The 22,342-nt window shown below is 44.6% G+C and overlaps 1 protein-coding gene across 1 annotated transcript in view; it reads left to right on the top strand.

Annotated features, from left to right (window-relative positions):
- Positions 1 to 22,342, top strand: part of LOC139325488 (syntaxin-binding protein 4-like) — a 60,445-nt gene that overhangs the window by 16,442 nt on the left and 21,661 nt on the right. The window contains exons 3-11 of the mRNA XM_070955389.1: positions 4,164 to 4,259; positions 5,632 to 5,701; positions 8,248 to 8,322; positions 9,177 to 9,262; positions 11,977 to 12,103; positions 14,028 to 14,169; positions 15,244 to 15,350; positions 17,965 to 18,121; positions 21,876 to 21,948. Of these exons, the coding sequence (XP_070811490.1) occupies positions 4,164 to 4,259; positions 5,632 to 5,701; positions 8,248 to 8,322; positions 9,177 to 9,262; positions 11,977 to 12,103; positions 14,028 to 14,169; positions 15,244 to 15,350; positions 17,965 to 18,121; positions 21,876 to 21,948 (933 nt within the window). The remainder of the gene's footprint in view (positions 1 to 4,163; positions 4,260 to 5,631; positions 5,702 to 8,247; positions 8,323 to 9,176; positions 9,263 to 11,976; positions 12,104 to 14,027; positions 14,170 to 15,243; positions 15,351 to 17,964; positions 18,122 to 21,875; positions 21,949 to 22,342) is intronic.

The raw sequence follows: 22,342 nt of genomic DNA, 5'->3' as shown, positions 1-22,342 counted from the left end.
GCGGGGCCAGTCGGAATTTTTACTGCTGGTTCTCCGAACTACTCAAAATTTCTGCTACCAGTTCTCCAGAACTGGTCAGAACCTGCTGAAACCCACCTCTGGCGTGGCCAGTGCAATGTCATTCCTGTCGGGGGCGCCAGTGGTGGCCCGAGCACTCTGCCAGCAAAAACAGGCTCCTGAGCTCGTTTTCGGCTGCCATGGCCTCCTGCAACCCTCTGCCAGTGAAAAATGGAGCTTGGGAGGGCCGTGTGCAGCCGTTCATCATACAATTTAGCTTCTAGAACTCTTATCATCTTTTTTGCTCTTCTCTGCCCTCTTTCTAGAGCCTACAATCTCAAGGGAGAGAATTCCTTCTTAAACTCACCTTTCAGGGTTCAAACAGCAACGTGGAATCCAGGTGGACACCCTAAAATATGGGAAAAGTTTCATTGATGTTCTATTAATTTCTGTACATGGTTATTCAAAAGACTGTGAAGCAGGGGTGAAATCCAGCAGGTTCTGGAGAACCGGTAGTGGAAATTTTGAGCAGTTCGGAGAACCGGTAGTGGAAATTTTGAGTAGTTTGGAGAACCGGCAAATACCACCTCTGGCTGGCCCCAGAGTGGGGTGGGAATGGAGATTTTGCAATATCCTTCCCCCAGGAGTGGGGTGGGAATGGGAATTTTGCAGTATTCTTCCCCGCCACGCCCACCAAGCCATGCCCACAGAACCGATAGTAAAAGAATTTGGATTTCACCACTGCTCTGAAGTGAATTGTTTATAAAGGGAATAAAATAGAAACACAGATGCGGAACTTTTAAAAGCTGGTATGTTTAAAAGGGGGCTATCTTAAGATAAACAGCAACAACCAGAGTCTTAAAAAATGATACTTGCTGGTGCCTTAAATGCAAAAGGATTGATAAAATATAAACTTTTGATTTGTTCTGGATTTGTAATGGGAAAAAGGAAGATTTGGCTATCAGAATCTGGAATTTGGGACTGCTTTTGCTTTTTTTTCTGTCTCCTAGAGCACTGCTGATACTTTTGAAGAACATTTAATGTAAGAGAAACCCAAATGAAATAGAATAGATGTTGAAATTAAAAATCAGCAGCTGAGAGAGAAGTCACTATCACCAATAATATATTTCCCCTGAAAGTTTTCCATATGAACCCCAGAGAGAGAAGCTTGACCAATTCTTTATAAGGAGAATTGTCACTTTTAATGTGTGTGTGTGTGTAATCTTCAATTTACAACAGTTTTTTAGTGACCGTTCAAAATTACAACAGCCATGAAAAAAGTGACTGATGACCATTTTTTTTCATGTACGACCGTTGCAGCGATCTCCAGGGTCACAAGATCAAAATTCAGACATTGGCAACCGGTTCATATTTATGACAGTTACAGTCAGTGGTGGGATTCAAATAATTTAACAACTGGTTCTCTGCCCTAATGACCAGCTGGGTAGGCATGGCTCAGTGGCCATGTGACTATGTGGGCGTGGCCAACTCAACGTTACTCACGTCAATGGGCGCATCACCTTAGCTGTTACAATGTAGTAAGGGTTAACCAGAGAGGCAGTTTCTGTAAGCAGGGCAATAAAGATTAGGCTAGAAACACCACCAGAATGTTTCCTTCCTGCCTTCCTTACAGGATTAGCCCTGTAAAGTGGTGGTGGTGGGGAAAATATTTCTTCAAACAACCGGTTCTCCGAACTGCTTAGAAAGTTAACAACCAGTTCTCCTGAATAGGTGCGAACTGGCTGAATCCCACCACTAGTTACAGTGTTCTGAGGGTCACGTCATCCCCTTTTGCGACCTGCTGATAAGCAAAGTCATCGGGGAAGCCAGATTCACTTAACAACCACATTACTGTCTCAACAAGCACAACGATTCGCTCAACAACCCTGGTGAGAAAATTTGTAAAATGGCAGGGGGTGGGGAGGCAAAACTCACTGAACAGCTGTCTCGTTTAGCCACAGAAATTTTGGTCTCTGTTGTGGTCGTAAGTCTTACCTGTATAAGCCAAACAATCACCTTCCTTTTTCTTGTGTTTGTTTGCATGAGGATGTTTGTTTACCGATCAGAGATGGCCTCCTGCCACACCTTCTGATAGGATTATGTAAATAAAAGGGTAAAGAGAATGAGCGATTTCTCTCACTTTGCAGAATCCTATAAGCTTTTTCTATTTTGTCACTAAAGCTGCACATAAAAATAGATTTCTCTTTTGGGATTACGGGGTGAACCAGAGGTGATAGCATTTGGGTGAACTCATTTCAAATTTTTCGTTGACTTTGACCGCTAAGAGCCTCTGGGATAAGAATGCATCTAAAAGAGGCCAATTATTACTCGACATCACATGACCCACTGTTAACTATTGTGTTTTCCCTCTCAGTGTTGCATGAACATAAGAGCGCATTCATAAAGTATTCAGATCTCCTTCACTTTTGTCAGTTTTCTTATGCTGCAACCTGATTCTAGGTAACGGTAAAGGTTCCCCTCGCACATATGTGCTAGTCGTTCCCAACTCTAGAGGGCGGTGCTCATCTCCGTTTCAAAGCCAAAGAGCCAGCACTGTCCAAAGATGTCTCCGTGGTCATGTGGCCGGCATGACTAAATGCCAAAGGCTCACCGAACGCTGTTACCTTCCCACCAAAGGTGGTCCCTATTTTTCTACTTGCATTTTTTATGTGCTTTCGAACTGCTAGGTTGGCAGAAGCTGGGACAAGGAACGGGAGCTCACCCCATTACACGGCACTAGGGATTCAAACCGCTGAACTGCTGACCTTTCGATTGACAAGCTCAGCGTCTTAGCCACTGAGCCACCATATCCCCAACCTGATTCTAGGGTTGTTGAAATTCATTTTTTTCCTCATGAATCTACGCTCCGTCCCCTATAATTAATTTAATTTGAATTTAATAGATTTAAAGACATTTCTAAAATTCTGTTTTCACTTTGTCATTATGGGGTACTGAGTGTAGATTCAATGTAGAATGTAGAATGTACACCAACCCCCACCCGCAGTCACCGCTACCAATTCGCCCAAACCAGCTGAATACCACCTCTGGAAGGAGGTCTGAATACTTTCTGAATGCGCCGTATGTAAGATTGGAAAACCATTTGTCTCAAACGATAACGGGTCTCTTGCTTGAGCAGGGGATTGGACTACAAGACCTCTGAGTTCCCTTCCAACTCCCTTATTCTGTTATGATACAAAAACAAAAAGAATCAATCCCCAAAGGAACAGGACCAATTTATATGAAAGAAGCTACATCAATAAATTATTCCTATCACCCATCTCCTCCCACTTATGACTGTATAACTGTAACCTTCTTGCTGGTATCCTTACAATTTATATTGATTGTTTCCTAGTATGATTCGATTGCTTATTTGTACCCTATGGCTATCATTAAGTGTTGTACTTTATGATTCTTGACTAATGTATCTTTTCTTTTATGTACTCCGAGAGCGTATGCACCAAGACAAATTCCTTGTGTGTCCAATCACACTTGGCCAATAAAGAATTCTATTCTATTCTATTCTATTCTATTCTATTCTATTCTATTCTATTCTATTCTTAATTCTATTCTATTCTATTCCTATTCTATTCTTAATTCTATTAATTCTATTCTATTCTATTCTATTCTATTCTATTCTATTCTATTCTATTCTACTCTACTCTACTCTACTCTACTCTACTCTACTCTACTCTTAATTCTATTCTTAATTCTATTCTTAATTCTATTCTATTCTATTCTATTCTACTCTACTCTACTCTACTCTACTCTACTCTACTCTACTCTACTCTACTCTACTCTTAATTCTATTCTATTCCTATTCTATTCTTAATTCTATTCTTAATTCTATTCTTAATTCTATTCTATTCTATTCTATTCTATTCTATTCTATTCTATTCTATAAACATGGAGCTAATGGTTCTATTTTTGATAGAATATTTTAAACAGAGATGCCCTGAATGCATTCTGCTGCGCTTACCTAATTTTCAATGGAACAAATGCATATTTATTTGAAAGTATTTTCACCCACTCTGGTGTCCCCATTAACTTAAAGCTCCCCTGATTCAGTGAGGGAGAAATTATGATTTTTTCAGACCAGTATGCACACTTACCTTGTGAAGCAGGGAGATGCCGCTTGTGACCGCATTGTATTTCTTTTTTATGGATAGGTATCAAAGTGATTGGTGGCGTTAAAGAATTTACGGGTGAGGAATACGGAGTTTATGTCAAGAGAATCCTACCAGGGGGCGTGGCTTACATTGATGGTAAGTTTTTATCACTTACATCTGTGGCTTGAAATCTCCCTGTTAGAGATATTAGCTGCTTGAAAAGTCTTCAGATCTTCATCAATTAAAACAATTGCAAAATGGATTAGTGGGAACTGGAATCAGGGAAATTTCCTAGAGCAGGGGTCGGCAACCTTAAACACTCAAAGAGCCACAAAGGTCCTAACCGGAAGCCCCATTCAATTCTGGAGCTGACTGGAAGTCTGGTTCCCTCACCATAGAGTCTCCTCCTAGTGTGGCATCCTTTTTCCTCTGTTGACCAGAAGTCCACTTCCCCCCACCATAGAATCTCCTCCTAGCGTGGCGTCCATTTTCCTCTACCTGTCCTAACTGAAAGCCCTATCAATTGTGGAGCCGACCAGCAATAGGTTGCCGCAGCAGAGGGATGAAAGAGCCACATGTGGCTCCAGAGCCACAGGTTGCTGACCCCTGTCCTAGAACAACTTTTTTGTCTGCAAAAGGTGTGGTAAAAATTAACCCAATACATTGGGACATGTCTAAAAAATGCATTTTGGGTCCCTGGTCAATGTCATATTGGGGAAATGAAGCAAATACACATGAGTACAACTATTGTAGTACATTATCAGCACCAAGGACAGCTCCTCATAGTGTTTATTGGAAGACAGTCTTGGAGACGAGAATCCAAAATTATTGCTTCTGATGTAGCCTTGAGTAAAAGTGCCACCCCCCCCCCCAATTGATCAGAGTTGGTTCTTCTGATATACACCTGAGTGTATGCCTTCTTTGAAAAATGAACCAGAATTATTGGCCCAAAATGTTATATCAGAATAAATTTGGATTTCTCATCATTAGACATTTTTCTCCCTTCCCAAACTTGTGTCTTGAAATAACTCTTAGTTTCACATCCTGATCTAAAGAAAGGGTAAAATGGATTTAGTTAAAATTAAAATAGGAAATGATAGAAAAGCTGTTCGTGAAAGGAAGATCTGGAAATCAAAAGTTCTATTTTGTAACCGCTGAGCAAAAAGGAGATTTTTATGAAGGTGAATCTCTACCTTCCTTTCTGCTTCTGTCTGCAGCATCCCAAAATGACCCTGTGACACTGAATTTAATGATTCCTCATGTTTTGTACTCTTTTGATCTTTGGCTGTTTTAAAACTTAGTGACGATCTTCAGAAAACTTTGAGTAGCTCACACTTAAGGCCTTCAGGGGTTCCAGACTGGGCACCTCTAAAATCAATGATAATTGTTCCATCATCTTAATTGTCAACAGGGTAGTTGTGTAGGTCCAAACTATTCACAACCAATCTTTGGGCATAAAACGTGTACATAATACCATTACTTCTACGTGACAGTTTCCTCTTCTCTTCTCTTTCCTCCTTCTCTCCAGGTCGTCTACAACCAGGAGATCAGATCTTAGAAGTGAACGGGGACAGCCTGATTGGTGTTACTAACGAGAGGTAAAAATGTATTTGTTGTGGCCCGCCAGCAGCCAGTGGAGCTGGCAGCAGATTCAGACAGTGAGGAGGTTGGGGAGGAACATGGGTCAGTCCTGGAATCTGGGGAAGGCTCTGATGAGGACTCTGTGTTGGAGGCAGAGATGGGGCCAGGGCCATATGCCAGTTATCAGTTGCCTTCGGAGTCAGACATCAGTGAGGCAGACAAACAGCTCGAGCCTGTTCCCAGTATGCGCGTGTGAAGAATTGCCAGATGAAGGGAACAGCTAAAGAACAAGGGTCGACTCAGGAGTAAAGCCACAGGTGGATGATGAATGGCCCTTCCCACAGGGAATAAAAGAGGAGCGAAAAGGGAGTGGAGTTTGCAGGAGACAATTAGTTCGCTTAGTTGGTTTGTGACTCTCTGAGACTCCTGGCCAAGTTTTGAAGATATCGGCCTGGCAGCTCTCCAAGCCAGATAAGGTCTGTGACTGTAAATTCTCCCTTGAAAGACTTTGCTGAAGAGAAAAATTCACAGTAACTTAATAAAAAGGGGTTTTTGTCGGGACAAGGAGTCTGCTTCATGGTCTTGAAAAGCCTAGGTAAGAACAGTATTTTAGAGCTCAGGTTTAATGCTTGCAGATCATGGTTAGTAATGCTAGGGAAAATCATGTCAAGAATTCAATCTGCTTCCAGGATTCAGACTAACAATTCATCCACAAATTAACATGACCTGACTTTATTTTTTGATAATATAATACTAAATCCTTCCTCTGGCCTTTGTTCTCATTGAAGTCCCTTGGTCATTTCTTTCCATGCTTAGGACAATTGTTTACCTTCAGGCAACTCAACCCTAAACAAATCAGGGGTGAAATTCAGCAGGTTCTGACAGGTTCTGGAGAAATTTTGAGTAATTCGGAGAACCTGCAAATACCACCTCTGGCTGGCCCCAGAGTGGGGTAGGAATGGAGATTTTGCAATATCCTTCCCTCAGGAGTAGGGAGGGAATGGGGATTTTGCAGTATCCTTCCCCTGCCACGCCCACCAAGCCACACCCACCAACCCATGCCACGCCCACCAAGCCATACTCACAGAACCGTTAGTAAAAAAAAAATGAATTACACCACTGCTAACATCCCTCATAAATAAGCTAACTAAAGTGGATCCAATATTTTCGCATTTATCTAAGGAAAAGTCTCTCTCAAATTGTGGTTTGATTTCTGGTAGCTACACAAACATGTAGGGCCAGAATATCAAATTATTTTGCCTGTTATCTTTTTCTGGGATGTTTTTCATCTTCTAAATCTGGCCTGCAGCCATGAGATCTCCTGGTGGTCCCCCCTCCACGTATAAACCAGGTCTTCCTTTTTTAAAAAACAGATGCATCTGCTTATCGGTAATGGCAATACAGAAACAAGTAGGGATAATTGGCCCTACAGTAGTTGGGGATGGAAACAGAAATAAAATAGAAGTGAGAAAAAGAGGGGAAATGTAAAAGTCTTCCGATGGAGGGTCTAGCAAATGTGGGAAAAAGAAAGCCATACAGGTACCAATAATGGTTGATGAAGTTGGTGCCATATTAAAAGATCTGAAAAAGTGGTTGACACAATTAGAATTGGGAGCGTCTCACTTCATCCATTGCAAAAGAATGTATTTGTGATGACCTGAGACAAGGCACAAAGGTTGCACGGCCAGCTGAGAGTTCAAACTCTCCTTTTATGCTCCAAATTCCCTCTCCCCCAATGCTCCCACATTCTTGGCAAGCCCGAGAGCAAAGCACGTGTGCACACACACATATGGCAGTCTCTGGCTGCGCCTAGTCCAGCAAAACAAAAAAACAGGGAAATGAGCCCATGAAACAAAAAACAAACCAGGAGTCCACGAAGTAAGGAAGAAGCCAGCAGTCCTGCAAACTCCAAATATCTGTCCCGGCATACCAAACTATACAAATTCAGAGTTTGTTCCCAACAAACACCCCTTCCCACAACGTGTCCTTAAATCTCAGTCCCCAAGTGTGCCTTGTGAAGAGGGGCGGGCTGCTCTCCTCCCGAGTCACCGGGTCAGCCTGCGCTGTTCTCGCCTTCTCTCCACTCTCTGTGCTCGGGGATCGGGTGTGTGTGCTTGCTCATCGCCTGAGTTCCATCGCTCCTCATGTCCACTGCTTGCCCTATCTCGGTCATCCTGTCCATGTTCCTCCCTGCTAGCAAGCTGTCTCAATCCTTAGGGCCCCTGGCCTGCCTCGTCCTCCTCCTCCTCCCCACATTCCTCTGAAGCCGATGAAGCCGTCCCCTCAATCTCCATCACCTCCAGCATCCTCCTCCGCCGCAGATTCAGGCTCCGATGGGGGCAGGACAGTGTTACTTGGAACAGTGCATTACATGACGATTGCAACTTTAAGTCACCTGGTTATCTTGGGAAAGTTCAAATAGTCAACAGGAACAAATCCAGTCAGTGGATTGTGTAAAAATGATGATTGATGATGTTTTGGGTAGAAGCTGATTACTATTTTTTTTTTTGAAGAGCATCAACTGCAGGTTCTAATTCATTTCCTGCTCCTTAACTTTCCACAGAGCCGTGGACATCCTAAGGACAGCCTCTGGCACCAGTTATATGCGCCTTCTTGTCACCAGAGATGACGATGCTCGGTAGGTCTTTGGGTTTTTTATTTAGAATGGACAATGGACCTCTTTGGAAGCAATTCTCTATCAGGCTTATTGCATATAAGGACACATGGTGTTCAGGTGACATGACGTGAGAAAAACATCCCCATTATTTCAAGTAACTGGATTTGTTTTCATTAACAGGCTGTGTTGATTTGGCGATTGTTTTACATCCTCTTAATTATTTTCTCTAGGAGAGGCAGTGGCTCAGTGGCTAAGACGTTGAGCTTGTCGATCAAAAGGTCAGCAGTTCAGTGGTTTGAATCCCTAGTGCCACATAATGGGGTGAGTTCCCGTTATTTGTCCCAGCTTCTGCCAACCTAGCAGTTCGAAAGCACATAAAAAATGCAAGTAGAAAAATAGGGACCACCTTTGGTGGGAAGGTAACAGCGTTCCGTGCACCTTTGGCGTTGAGTCATGCCGGCCACATGACCACGGAGACATCTTCAGACAGCACTGGCTCTTCGGCTTTGAAACGGAGATGAGCACCACCCCCTAGAGTCGGGAATGACAAGCACATATCTGCTAGTTTTTCGACTTTTTCGACTTGCATTTTTTATGTGCTTTCGAACTGCTAGGTTGGCAGAAGCTGGGACAAATAACGGGAGCTCACCCCGTTACATGGCACTTAGGATTCGAATCACTGAACTGCCAACCTTTTGATCGACAAGCTCAGCGTCTTAGTTACATTAATATTGCTGCCTTTGAAATGTGCTGGCAGATGTGAATTCCTGAGAAAACCTAACGATAGAATAATAATTTTTTAAAAAAATAAACCCAACCCACATCCAGACAGGCCAATGTAGGTGTCTTAAAATCATATTCTGTTTCTTGTTCAGCAAGGAATTCTCTGAACTGCTGGAAAAATTTGGATCTCATAGCAGCACATGTTCTACGCAGAGTTCACCTACTTCTCATACTGGAAGTAAGTATGGATGATACGAAACCTGTCAATGGAATAGAGGGAAATCACTGGAAAAAAACGAAGAAACGTCTCAAGAAGTTCATCTGGGCAAAGGGCAGTGGTGGGATTCAAATAATTTAACAACTGGTTCTCTGTGTAACCATGGCCACGCTGGGTGGACCTGGCCATGGTGGGTGTGGCCAGGGGGTGTGACAGGCAGCACTCCACCTCCTGCAACCCCCTGGGGGCAAAAACAGGCTGTGGAGTGGGCCGCACAGTATCTTTCCATGGCCCATTTTGGGCTTAGGAGGCCTTCTTGCACTTACCTGGGAGCCAAAATGGGGAGCCAAAATGGAAGTGGTGGGGAGGGGCGGGGTCAGCCAGCAATTTAAATACCGGTTCGCCTGAACTGGCCTGAACCAGCCCGAACCGGCTGAATCCCACCACCGGCAAAGGAGAAGTGTGCAGAATCCTCATGGGGAGAGGATTTTGGTTTCTAAAGCATGTCTGAGCCTTAAAGAATAATCGGTGTGTAGAGTAAGGAAAATAGCCTTGGTAGATGTATGCAAGATCTGTTGTCTAAGCAAGAGGGGCTGAAACATTTTTTTAAAGTCCAGAACAACAAGATAACATTCAAAAGTGGCTCAGGTAGATACTTCCCTAATTGACTGGAGTATAAGAAGGTGGAGGAGCTGCAGCACAAACAAACCGGCAAGACTCTATTATTATGGACTCCCTGGTGCTCTCTAAAAGCTTGCTTCTTGGCTTGCAGACATTTCATTACCCAACTAGTTAACATCATCAGTGCTAGAAGGAAGTGGGGTTTGCTCTCTGTTTATTGTACGTGCAAGTGCCGATAGAAGAGAATATTTGTAGAGTCCTTGGTGTAGTCCTACTGTGTAGTCCTTGGTGCTCTCTGAGCTTGGATGTTGGCTTGCATTTCATTACTTACCTAGGTAACATTATCAGTGATAGTGAGTGTGGAGTTTTCACCGTGTTTATATGCAATAACTTGCCCTGCTAGTGTTGGTGGGATGTGGTTTTCTCTTTGGCGGTTCCTTGATGGTTGTTTTCTGCTTGTTTGTCTAGTGATAATCCCTGCTTCTCTTGATGTTGACTGCTAAAGAGGATGTCTTCTCTTTAAAGAGGCCTTTTTGTTTCCGTCTTTCTTTTTACTTTCTTTTTTCCTTCTTTTTTACCGTCTCGTTTGAATGGTGTCTAATTTTGGTTTATCTCTATTGATGTCTGGTTTGTCTGAATATCAAATTTCCAGGAATTTCCTAGCATTTTTTAACTTAGTTTTCTGTAGGACAGGGATTCCCCCCCCCATCCTTTCAGCTGCACGCACATACACATTTGCGGGTTGCTTGCACAAACCATCCCTTTCTCCCCTTCTCCCTCCAGTCCACAAAGCCAGAGATGAGCTGCTGGGGGTTCGCAGGGGTTCGGGAGAACCTCTAGCTAAGATTTTGTGCAGTTCGGAGAACCCCCAAATCCCACTCCTGGCTGGCCCCACCCACCCCGCCTTGCTGCCTTGATTCGGTTCCACTCGCTGTCCAAATGCTTCCAGAATAGAATAGAATAGAATAGAATAGAATAGAATAGAATAGAATAGAATAGAATAGAATAGAATAGAATAGAATAGAATTCTTTTATTGGCCAAGTGTGATTGGACCCCACAAGGAAATTCTGAGTAGTTCAGAGAACCGGTAGTAAAAATTCTGGCTGGCCCCGCCCCCATCTATTTCTGTCTCCCAAGTAGTCCCAGCTGATTGGGAGGAAATGGGGATTTTGCAGTAAGCTTCCCCTGGATTGGGAAAGGAATGGAGATTTTACAGTATCCTTCCTCTGCCACACCCACCAAGCCACACCCACAGAACCGGTAGTAAAAAAAATTTGAAACCCACCACTTGTGCATACGCTCTCAGTGTACATAAAAAGAAAAGATACATTCGTCAAGAATCATAAGTACAACACTTAATGATAGTCATAGGGAACAAATAAGTAATTGAATCATATCAGGAACAATCAATATAAATCGTGAGGATACAAGCAGCAAAGTTATAGTGATACAGTTATAAGTGGGAGGAGATGGGTGATAGGAACGATGAGAAGATTAATATACTGCTCAAAAAAATAAAGCGAACACAAGCAGAAGACATCTGAGATCTGAATGAATGAAATAGCCTTATTAAATACTTTGTTCTTTACATACAGTAGTTTATACACTGCTCAAGCAACTAAAGGGAACACAAAACTACTGTATGTAACGAACAAAGTATTTAATAAGGCTATTTCATTCATTCAGATCTCGGATGTCTTCTGCTTGTGTTCCCTTTATTTTTTTGAGCATTGTAGTAATGCAGACTTAGTAAACAATTTGACAGTGTTGAGGGAATTATTTGTGTCAAGTATTTGCAAGCCATTGGCACATATATCATACAGACACTAGTGGAGGCAGAAAGTGTTTAGCAGAATGATGGCATTTGGGGAAAAATTGTCCTTGTGTCTAGTTGTTCTGGTGTGCAGTGCTCTATAGTGTCATTTTGAGTTGAAACAGTTTATGTCCAGGATGCGAGGGGTCTGTAGATATTTTCCCAGCCCTCTTTTTGACTTGTGCAGTATACAGGTCCTCAATGGAAGGCAGGTTGGTAGCCATTGTTTTTTCTGCAGTTCTAATGATCCTCTGAAGTCTGTATCCATCTTACAGTGCTGTCCTTGACTCTGTTCTTCAGGCAGGTCCTTGGGAAGCACCTCGTCTGGCTCCTCGTCTTGTTCCCAGAGCCCTCTGCTCCTGAGCCCAACCCATTCCCATGGGATGCTGTTTGGAAATCCAGGACAAACCCACCCCTCCATCTCACAGTATGTACTGAATTGCTGGGAAATACATCCACAGTTCGTGAATCTCCCTGAGCTGGTCCTTCTGATCTTCTCTATTCATTATACCCTGAACGGTGGAAGGTCATTTTTCTGTACAGGTAGTCCTCGACTTACAATCACAATGGAGTCCAAAGTTTCTGCCGCTAAGCGAGACAGCTGTTAAGTGAGTTTTGCCCCGTTTTATGACCTTCCTTGCCACAGTCGTTAAGCAAATTGCAGCAGTTGTGAAGTTCGTCCTGTAGTTGTCAACTCTGAAGCTGACCTGGCGAAAGCCATTTTGAACTCCAGCGTGGCAAGTGTGAGTTTTGTTTGCTATGGAATTATTACTTGGAACCCTGACGGTGGTTGTTGAGTGAATCTGGGCTTTGCTCATTGACGTTGCTTGCCAGATGTTTCCAAAAGGGGATCGCGTGATCCTGGGATACTGCGTTATAGATATGAGCCAGTTGCCAAGCATCTGTTGTGGCCCGTCAGCGGCCTGTGCAGCTAGTAGCTGATTCCGACAGCGAGGAGGCTGGTGTGGTGCTGCTCCAGCAGCCTGTGCAGCTGGTACTCGAGTCGGACAGTGAGGAGGCTGGAGAAGATGTGGTGCCTGAGGCGGGGATTCAGCCAGGGCCTTCAGAACCTCCAGAAGCTCCCATAAGTGAAGAGGACGAAGAGGAGGAGCCTCTTCTCAATGCACGGGCGTGCAGAGCTGCCAAAAGGCAGGAGTGGCTCCTTAGGAGGAAGTCTCCTTGAGAGTAAGGCTTGGGGCTAATTGGCCACTCCCTTAGCCTATTTAAGGAAGGACGAGACTGAGGCAATTTGCAGGGAACAACTTCATTCACTCTCCTTCACATCTGGATCTTAGTTCTTTTATCAGTGTCCTGCAAATTGCTTCTGGGCTTTCTGACAATCCTAGTAAGATTACAATTATTTATTCTTTGGATTCTTGTAGGCTGTTAAGGAAGTTAATTAACAGCCTTTGTTTGAAAAAGACTGATTTAATTTAGTAAACTAAGGTTTGTATAGACTTTGTGTGTGCTGCGTTCTTTGGGGTCCGTAGCTGGGGCAGAACAGCATCTGAATTTTGATCATGGGACCATGGACAAGGTAAAGCAGGGGTGAAATCCAGCAGGTTCTGACAGGTTCTGGAGAACCAGTAGCAGAAATTTTGAGTAGTTTGAAGAACCGGCAAATACCACCTCTGGCTGGCCCAGAGTGGGGTGGGAATGGAGATTTTGCAGTATCCTTCCCTTGCCACGCCCACCATGCCACGCCCACCAAGCCATACCACGCCCACAACAGCCACGTCCATAGAACCGGTATTAAAAAAAAATTGGATTTCACCACTGAGGTAAAGTGATGGATTTGATCATGTGACAATGGTTATAAGTGTGAAAAATGGACATGAGGCCCTTTTTTACAGTGCCGTTGTAACTTTAAATGGTCACTAAATGAATGGTTGTAAGTCAAGGACTACCTGCACATGGGGGTACACTTTCCAGGATGTGTCCTTTGAACAGGAATAGATGTACCGTATTTTTCGGAGTATAAGACACACTTTCCCCTCCCCCCCCAAAAGTGGGTGAAAATGTAGGTGCATCTTATAGACCGAATACGGGCGTTTTTGGGCTCCCGAACCCTTCGCGCATCGTGTATTCACCCTCTCCCGCCCCCAGAAGCACTCTGCAGTGCTCTGAAGGCCAAAAATGGGCCCATTTTTGACAAAAATGGGCCGTGCAGAGCACTGCAGAGTGCTTCTGGGGCCAGGGAGGGCGAAAACACGACACGCAGAATCCAAAAACTATTTTTTTGTTGTTTTCCTCCTATAAATCTAGGTACGTCTTATAGTCTGAAAAATACGGTATTTAGTTTCTCTTTAGAGTGTTTTGCTAACTTCCTCTAACACTTTATCTATTCATAGCTGTTCCATTGGATCCGGGATCCAAAGTGTCTCCATAAGAAAGTTTTCCGACTTGGGGTTAACCATTCGTGGAGGAACCAACCGATCAGATGGACCAATGGTTTACGTCCATGACGTCCAACAGGAAGGAGACTGCAATAAGGTATGACAAATACTTGAAGGATTTGAGTTACATGTGTTGTTATTTGAGCCAGGGTGGTGCAGTGGTTAGAGTGAAGTACTGCAGACGACTTCTGCTGACTGCTGGCTGCCAGCAGTTCAAGTCTCACTGGCTCAGGGTTGACTCAGCCTTCCATCCTTCTGAGGTGGGTAAAATGAGGACCCAGATTGTTGGGGGCCAGAGGCTGACTCTGTAAACCACTTAGAGAGGATTGTAAAGCACTGTGAAGCAGTTTATAAGTGCTATTGCCCTTCCTTCCTTCCTTCCTTCCTTCCTTCCTTCCTTCCTTCCTTCCTTCCTTCCTTCCTTCCTTTCCTTTTCCTTCTCATTTTCCTTCCTCCCTTCTTTTCCTTCTCATTTTCCTTCCTTCCTTTCCTTCTCATTTTCCTTCCTTCCTTCCTTCTTTTCCTTTTCCTCATTTTCCTTCCTCCCTTCTTTTCCTTCTCCTCATTTTCCTTCCTTCCTTTCCTTCTCATTTTCCTTCCTTGCTTGCTTGCTTCCTTTCTTCCTTCTTTCCTTTTCCTCATTTTCCTTCCTCCCTTCTTTTCCTTCTCCTCATTTTCCTTCCTTCCTTTCCTTCTCATTTTCCTTCCTTCCTTCCTTCCTTCCTTCCTTCCTTCCTTCCTTCCTTCCTTCCTTCCTTCCTCTCTTAATTCCCTTTCTCATTCTCCTTCCTGGTAGTGCAGTGGTTAGAGTGCAATATTGCAGGCTAACCCTGCTGACTGCCAGGAGTTCGATCCTGACTGGCTCAAGGTTGACTCAGCCTTCCATCTTTCCAAGGTCGGTAAAATGTGGACCCAGATAGTTGGGGGCAAGAGGCTGATTCTGTAAACTGCTTAGAGAGGGCTGGAAAGCACTGTGAAGCGGTATATAAGTCTAAGTGCTATTGCTATTGCTATCTTGGACAGAGCCAGAGATTTTCCTTCAATGTGTTCTGGTTGGAATAAAGAACTTTGGAAGGAAGGAAAATTGAAGAAACAAGGCTGATCTTACCTTTCCTTCCCCAGAAAGCTTGATTTTCCCACTGTTATTTATTTGTCTCTCTACATTCTTTAGGATGGGTGCCTGCAAGTGGGAGACCAGCTAATTGCTATCAATAAAGACTCGTTGGTGGGTGCTACACACGAGGAGGCTAAAAGGATAGTTGCAAAGAATTTGTTCAGGTAAAGTGTTACATTGGAGTTGATTTATTTATTCATAGCTCACCTTTATTATTTTTACAAATAACTCAAGGTGGTGAGTTATGTCTCCTCTTATTTTCCCCACAACAACCCTGTAACGTGTGTTGGGCTGAGAGATCAGGACTGGCCCAAAATTACTCAGTTCGCCTTCATGCCCAAGGCAGGATTAGAATGCACAGTGCAGGGGTGAAATTCAGCAGGTTCTGACAGGTTCTGGAGAACCGGTAGCAGAAATTTTGAGCAGTTCGGAGAACTAGCAAATACCACCAGAGTGGGGTGGGAATGGAAATTTTGCAATATCCTTCCCCTGCCATGCCCACAAAGCCACGCCCACAGAACTGGTAGAAAAAAAAATGGATTTCACCACTGGCACAGTCTCCTGTTGATTGGTCTAAAATCTTCCAGCTGGCTTTCATATCCAAGGCAGAACTTGAATTCACAGTCTCCCACTTCTAGCCTGGTACCTTAACCCAAGGGTGGGCATCAAAAATTTTAGCAAGGGGTTCTCTGCTTGGTTGCTGTGTGGGTGTGGGCATAGTCAGCCTCCCTGGGCTCCGGAGGCTTTTCTCAAGCCTCCGGGAGGGCGAAAATGGCCTCCCCAGGCTCCGGAGGCCCTCTGGAGGATGGAAACAAGCCTGTTTCCAGCCTTCCTGAACTTCCAGTAGGCCCGTTTTTCGCACTCGCTGAGCCTCCATGCACGCCCTGCACTTACCAGCATCCAAAATGGGCCGCGTCGGGACTCCAGGGAGAGGCGAGGCAGGGTGAGCGGGGCCAGCCAGGAGTAGGATTTGGGAGTTCTCCGAACTGCACAGAATCTTAGCTAGAGATTCTCCCGAACCCCTGCGAACCCCCAGCAGTCCACCCCTGCCTGAACCACTATACCAAAATGGCTCTCAACACAACATCTGAAATAGAGTTGGCATAGATATGTCTAAAGCAGTGGTGGGTTTCAAAATTTACTACCGGTTCTGTGGGTGTGGCTTGGTGGGTGTGGCATGGTTTGGTGGGCATGGCTTGGTGGGCATGGCAGGGAAAGGATGCTGTAAAATTTCCATTCCCATCGCACTCCATGGGAAGGTTACTGCAAAATCCCCATCTCCTCCTGATCAGCTGGGACTTGGGAGGCAGAGAATAGATGGAAGCGGGGCCAGTCAGAATTTTTACTACCGGTTCTCTGAACTACTCAAAATTTCCACTACTCCAGAACTGGTCAGAACCTCCTGAAACCCACCTCTGGTCTAAAGGTATTTAGAGCTGATCTGGGAAAAGAGAGAGTGAACCATGAAGAAGGGACTTGGGTGTAGTTTAGACAGAGATTACCCAGAGATAAGAGGAACCACGAGAAGGAAACTCAAAATAAGCCTTCCTTGATTTGGTTTGGTATAAAACGGGGCAGGGAGAAACTTGGACAAGCATCATTGCATCTAGAACAATCAAGTAGCATTCTTGGAATTCCTGCAAGGTTGACTTGGCTTATCTTGAAGAGTTGATGGTATCATCTTTATTCATACTTCCTGACCAAAACATTAACCACCATGTGCTATGAGGCACAGGGCTGAAACTCATTCCTGATTCCAAGTTGTGGTTTCACAACGCATATCAATGTCTCACAAGTCACAAGACGTGCCTAACATGCCTTATCAGCTTTCCGTCCAGAAATGGTACAAAATTCGGCTAAAGTCAGGTCGCCTATTCATTTAATAAATTATTATTTTTATTATTATATAAACAATGCAATTTTTAAATTTTTTTTAAAATTTTTTCCAATTTATATGCTGCTCATCTCGCTGTCCAAAGCAAGTCACAGCGGCCTTTTCTTTATCTCGTATTGTCCTTCGTATGCCTTGAAGTCTCCCCAAGAATATAGGAGGTCATAATGTATCCGCATTATCAAGGGATGCGGTGGTTCAGTGGCTAAGATGCTGAGCTTGTCGATCTAAAGGTTGGCAGTTCAGCGGTTTGAATCCCGAGTGCCACCTAACGGGGTGAGCTCCCGTTACCTGTCCCAGCTTCTGCCAACCTAGCAGTTCAAAAGCACGTAAAAAAAAAATGCAAGTAGAAAAATAGGGACCACCTTTGGTGGGAAGGGAACAGCGTTCCGTGCGCCTTCGGTGTTGAGTCATGCCAGCCACATGACCACGGACAGTGCTGGCTCTTCGGCTTTGAAACGGAGATGAGCACCGCCCCCTAGAGTTGGGAACGACTAGTACATATGTGCGAGGGGAACCTTTACCTTTTAATGTATCAGCATAATATATGCATGGACACAAACAGTACGGCCATTTGTAATTGACAAGTTTCCAAGGTCACAAAAGGGGATCATGTAACCCCTGGACACTTCAACCGTCATAAAAACGAAACCGTTACCAAGCCTCCAAATTTTGATCATTGACCATGGGGATGCTGCAATGGTTATAAGTGTGAAAAACGGTCATAAGTCACTTTTTCACGCTGTTTCAACTTCGAACAGTCACTAAACAAGAAGTTGTAAGTGAAGGACTACCTGCACTTCTGGGTATACTAACTGCCTTATTCTTTTAAGCATCCCTTTCTCGCTGATTCTTCTTATAAGCAAGTTGCTCTTTTCTTTTTCAAGGCATGAAGGAAACACAGAAGTGGCCTTCATTCCAGGAAGGGAACAACTTCATCCAGGACATTGTGCAAACAACGGTGCTCACTCAATGTCCACAAGGCTGGGAGATAACAGCATGGCTCCTCCTGGGAGGTGGAAGGTCCACGTGAGACCCCCAGAGGTAAGAGTTCCACTCCTGATAAGTTCCACTCCTGATTTTCATTCATCCACAAATTCTTCACTCTCAAAGTTGGCCATCTTCTCCCTGCCAAAACGGTGCTCCTGAACTCCTTTGGATCAGGGTGGCTTCTCTTTCTCTCTCTCTCTCTCTCCCTCTCCCTCTCTCCCTCCCTCCCTCTCTCTCATTCTCTCATTCTCTCTCTCTCTCTCTCTCCAATGGTGGGAAGCAAACATTCTTCTGAGATGCCCGCTACAAGATGACTTTAGTTAAACACTCCCTGGGGTTCAGATATGAAAATGTCCATTGAGTTTTCCCAGGATAATGAAGTGAATGGGGAACACTAGCTGGGGAATTCTGGGAATTGAAGTCTGTTCATCTTAAAGTTGCCAAGGTTGGGAAACTCTGCAATAGGGAGTGTCAGACCTGCCCCAATCTGATCCTCAGGGAAGGAAAACCCTCGACTCCATTTGGTTGAAGTAAAAGGTACTTTTACTAAGAGATGCTGGTTGGAGTAAAGTCAGTGGAATCTGAGTTTCCACCCATCAATACAAAACTATTTCCTTCATTCATTCCTGTCCCTCCCACTATGACCAGTCCAAAGTCAGCCAATGCGATGTCGCCGAGATGTTTTGGGGATGCTGAAATGTTTGGCTGGTAACTTTCCACATTCAGGGCAAATTGTTGTGGTCCGCCAGTAGCCTGCGGAGCTAGCAGCGGAGTCGGACAGCGATGAGGCTGAGGAAGGATATGGGCCAGTCCTGGAGACTGGGGAAGGCCTGGATGAGGGCTCTGCGTCAGAGGCAGAGATGGGGCCAGAGCCATCGGGGAATGAGGTGCAGACTCCAGAGCCTCCAGAGGCTGATAGGAGTGAGGCAGAGGAACAGGAGGAGCCTGTTCCTAGTGCATGCATGAGAAGAGCTGCCAGAAGGCAAGAGCAGCTCAAGCAAAGAGGACAACTCAGGAGTAGGGCCAAGAGATGATTGGCCACTTCCATAAAGCTTAAAACAGATCAGCAACGGCATTTGGGCTTTGCCGGAAAACAACGTTGGTAGCTTCATCTTCTCCTTCATCTATGTCTTGTATTTATTTTTGTATCTGTGACTTCTGAACATTTACCAAGAAAGGCCTTTGGCAGTTTGCCTAATTGGACTAAGGTTTGCGATAGGACTGAGGAATTTGTGTTGGGAGGAATTTGCTTTAATTTAGTTGAACGACGCTGGGAATGAAGTAATTCTCAGCTGTTTGAATAAAGTTTGTTTGCTTTTTCACTGACTGATTTTCCTACTACTTACTTGGGCCTGGGTCACAACACAAATGGCCTTGAAGACACCGGGGCACGAACAGGCCCCATGTTGATCTGCTTTTCTTCAGCTGTTCTTCCCCCCTCCCGAATTCCCACACAAGCTGCATACAGGTTTATTGCCCATTCGTCTCCCCATGCCTCCCCTCATGTCCTTTGATGGCAGGATGCCAGTGAGGTGCCAAGCCGAAGATGGTGAACCTGACAGGGAGTCTGGGAAGAAGAGTTAAAGAACTCAGAGACGTGTTAATTTACTCTCTTCCTCTTTTTGTGCGTGTTTGTAAACACATTTGATCCATTACAGTTACATAACAGTTGTAATAGGCTTATTTTATGCTCTGCCAGCATCGTTGATTGACTATTTTCTTGTGGGAGTTTTGGAGCCAGGATACTACTATGAAAACAGACCACTAGATTCTTAATCATAGCCGTGCCTTATGGGATGGTACCGATTTATTTCATCAATGCGTTCCTACCTAGCCTTTGAATCCATCTAATCCCGGAGCAAGGCAGAAAAGGTATGAACAGGATTACACACCCAGAGTGCAGGATAATAATAATAGTTTTAAAACATCTTCAGAGCAGATTATCAGACTGCAGCTTTGCAAAGTCAAACACGCCAGGAGACAGAGGTAAGAGGTGAAGAATTTCTCAGCCCGACTAACCTTAATCCAAATCTAACCTCAGGATGCTTCGGAAAAAGTCACACCAGGCTACGCTTCCGGTTGTGTTTTCGGAAAACTGCTTTCCCGCTGAATCTTGTGGGATACCAACCCAAGGTGCCTTGCAGAATCTAGCTGATCTTGGAGGACTTCAGAAAGTTTGAGTAGGTTTGGACCAGATTAGTATGAGTCCTTGATGTTCTCAGAGCTTGGTTCTTGGTTTGCAGGCATTTCATTACCCAACTGTGTAACACCATCAGTGCGAGGGAGTGTGGGGTTTCCTGCCTGTGTCCTTTTAGCGAGAAGAATGCAAATGACCCGTTACCACTTACTTTAGTTTCCCCAAACATTCCCTCCTTCATTCCCACTCCCAGTGGTGGGTTGCCTCCAGTTCGGACCGGTTCGCAAGAACCGGTAGTAAAACTGGCGGGAGGCCCCGTTCACTGCCCCAGATGTCGTCATCGGCGATCTGTGCATGCGCATTGCAGTGATCCCATTGCAAATCGGTAGTAAAGGTAAGTAGAACCCACCTCTGCCCACTCCTCACAGTTCATGGCTATGCAGTTCTGTCACTGCATAGCAGCAAAGAGTCAGCATTCCGAGTAATACACCCATTGAAAGCATAACTCCGAGGCAGGTAGATTCCTCAAAGGATATGTTTATGGGATATATCATTTCAGCACAGCCGGTGAAAACCAACTCTGACAATTCCTACGGTTTTCACCTAATTAAAAGAATCAAACTCCCCCCTTTCCAAATGTCACCGGTCACATTGTCCAATGAAGATGGAAGGCAGGCTCTTCTCCACTTCTTTCAACAGCCACCTGTTTCAATGACCTTGGTTCCCACAAGAAAGCATTTTGTTTTGACTGGAGCCTGGCTATCTAATTCCCTGCTCCCTTCCCCCTTTCTGGCTTCGTGGCAACTATGAGGCAGCACAAGACGGCTTCAGCCAGGTTCACTTCAGAGTTGACACAAAGCACAAACACGCATAAGATGGCAATTGACAAAACTGTTGTGGTCCGCCAGCAGCCTGCGGAACTGGCAGCGGAGTTGGACAGCAATGAGGCTGAGGAAGAACATGGGCCAGTCCTGGAGGCTGGGGAAGGGTCAGATAAGGGCTCTGCATCAGAGACAGAGATGGGGCCAGGGCCATCGGGGAGTGATGTGCGGACTCCGGAGCCTCCAGAGGCTGACAGTAGAGAGGCAGAGGAACAGGAGGAGCCTGTTCCTAGTGCACTTATGAGAAGAGCTGCCAGAAGGCAGGAGCAGCTAAAGCAGAGAGGACGACTTGGGAGGAAGGCCAAGAGATGATTGGCCCCTCCCATAAGGCTTAAAAGACCAGCAACAGCTCTTGGCCTCTTTGCCGGAAAACAACGTTGAGAGATTTGCTTCTTGTTTCACTGTATTCATTTCTTGTCGGCGTCTTCTGCTTCTGAACTTTTGCCAAGAAAAGCCTTTGGCAGTTTGCCTAATTATCCCAAGGTCGGTGATAAACTGAGGAGTGGTGTTTTGAAGAATTTGTTTTCATTTAGTTTGGACTACGCTGAGAATGAGTTCATTCTCAGCTGTTCCAATAAAGTCTGTAAAGTTTGTATTTAATACTAACTACTTGGGCCTGGGTCACAACAAATACGTCTTCAAAGAAAAACAAAGGAAGTCCAGTTGCCTCTTGAAAAAGCACCTTTGGGACATCCAAAGGAAAGGTCTTTATTCGTCTTTGTTTTTCACGCCCTTTTACTTCTTTCCTGATTAATTTTCTCCTCCTGCATTTTCCCTTTTTTTTTTCCAGAGCAGACACAACAGCCACTTTCCTGTGCCTTCTCCGTCTCCAGATGTCTGCCCACCAGAGTGCATCATTTCCGGTAAAGACATTTTGCACTGGGATGAGGAGGGATATGGGATTATAATAGGATATGGAAACGTCTTGAAACGCCAGCTCATGAGAGTGTTGATAGAACATAGTACACAGAATAATAGAGTTGGAAGGGATCTCAGAAGTCTTCTAGTCCAACCCTCTGCTCGAGCAGGAGACTTTATACCATTTCAGACGAATAGTTGTCCAATCTCTTTTTGAAAGCCTCCAATGATGGACACCCACAACTTTTGAAGGCAAGCCGTTCCATTGATTGATTGTTTCAATGTCAGGAACTGTCTCCTTACTTCTAGATTGGATTTCTCTTTGTTAATCTTCCATTTTGTTACTTCTTGTCCTACCCTTGGCTGCTTTATTTATTTTATTAAATTTCTATACCGCCC

The sequence above is a fragment of the Pituophis catenifer genome, unplaced genomic scaffold (genome assembly GCF_029215685.1).
Source record: "Pituophis catenifer annectens isolate HBS135680 unplaced genomic scaffold, rPitCat1.0.hap2 SCAF_16, whole genome shotgun sequence".
Classification (NCBI taxonomy): domain Eukaryota; kingdom Metazoa; phylum Chordata; class Lepidosauria; order Squamata; family Colubridae; genus Pituophis; species Pituophis catenifer.
This window is presented reverse-complemented; position numbering and strand designations above follow the sequence as displayed.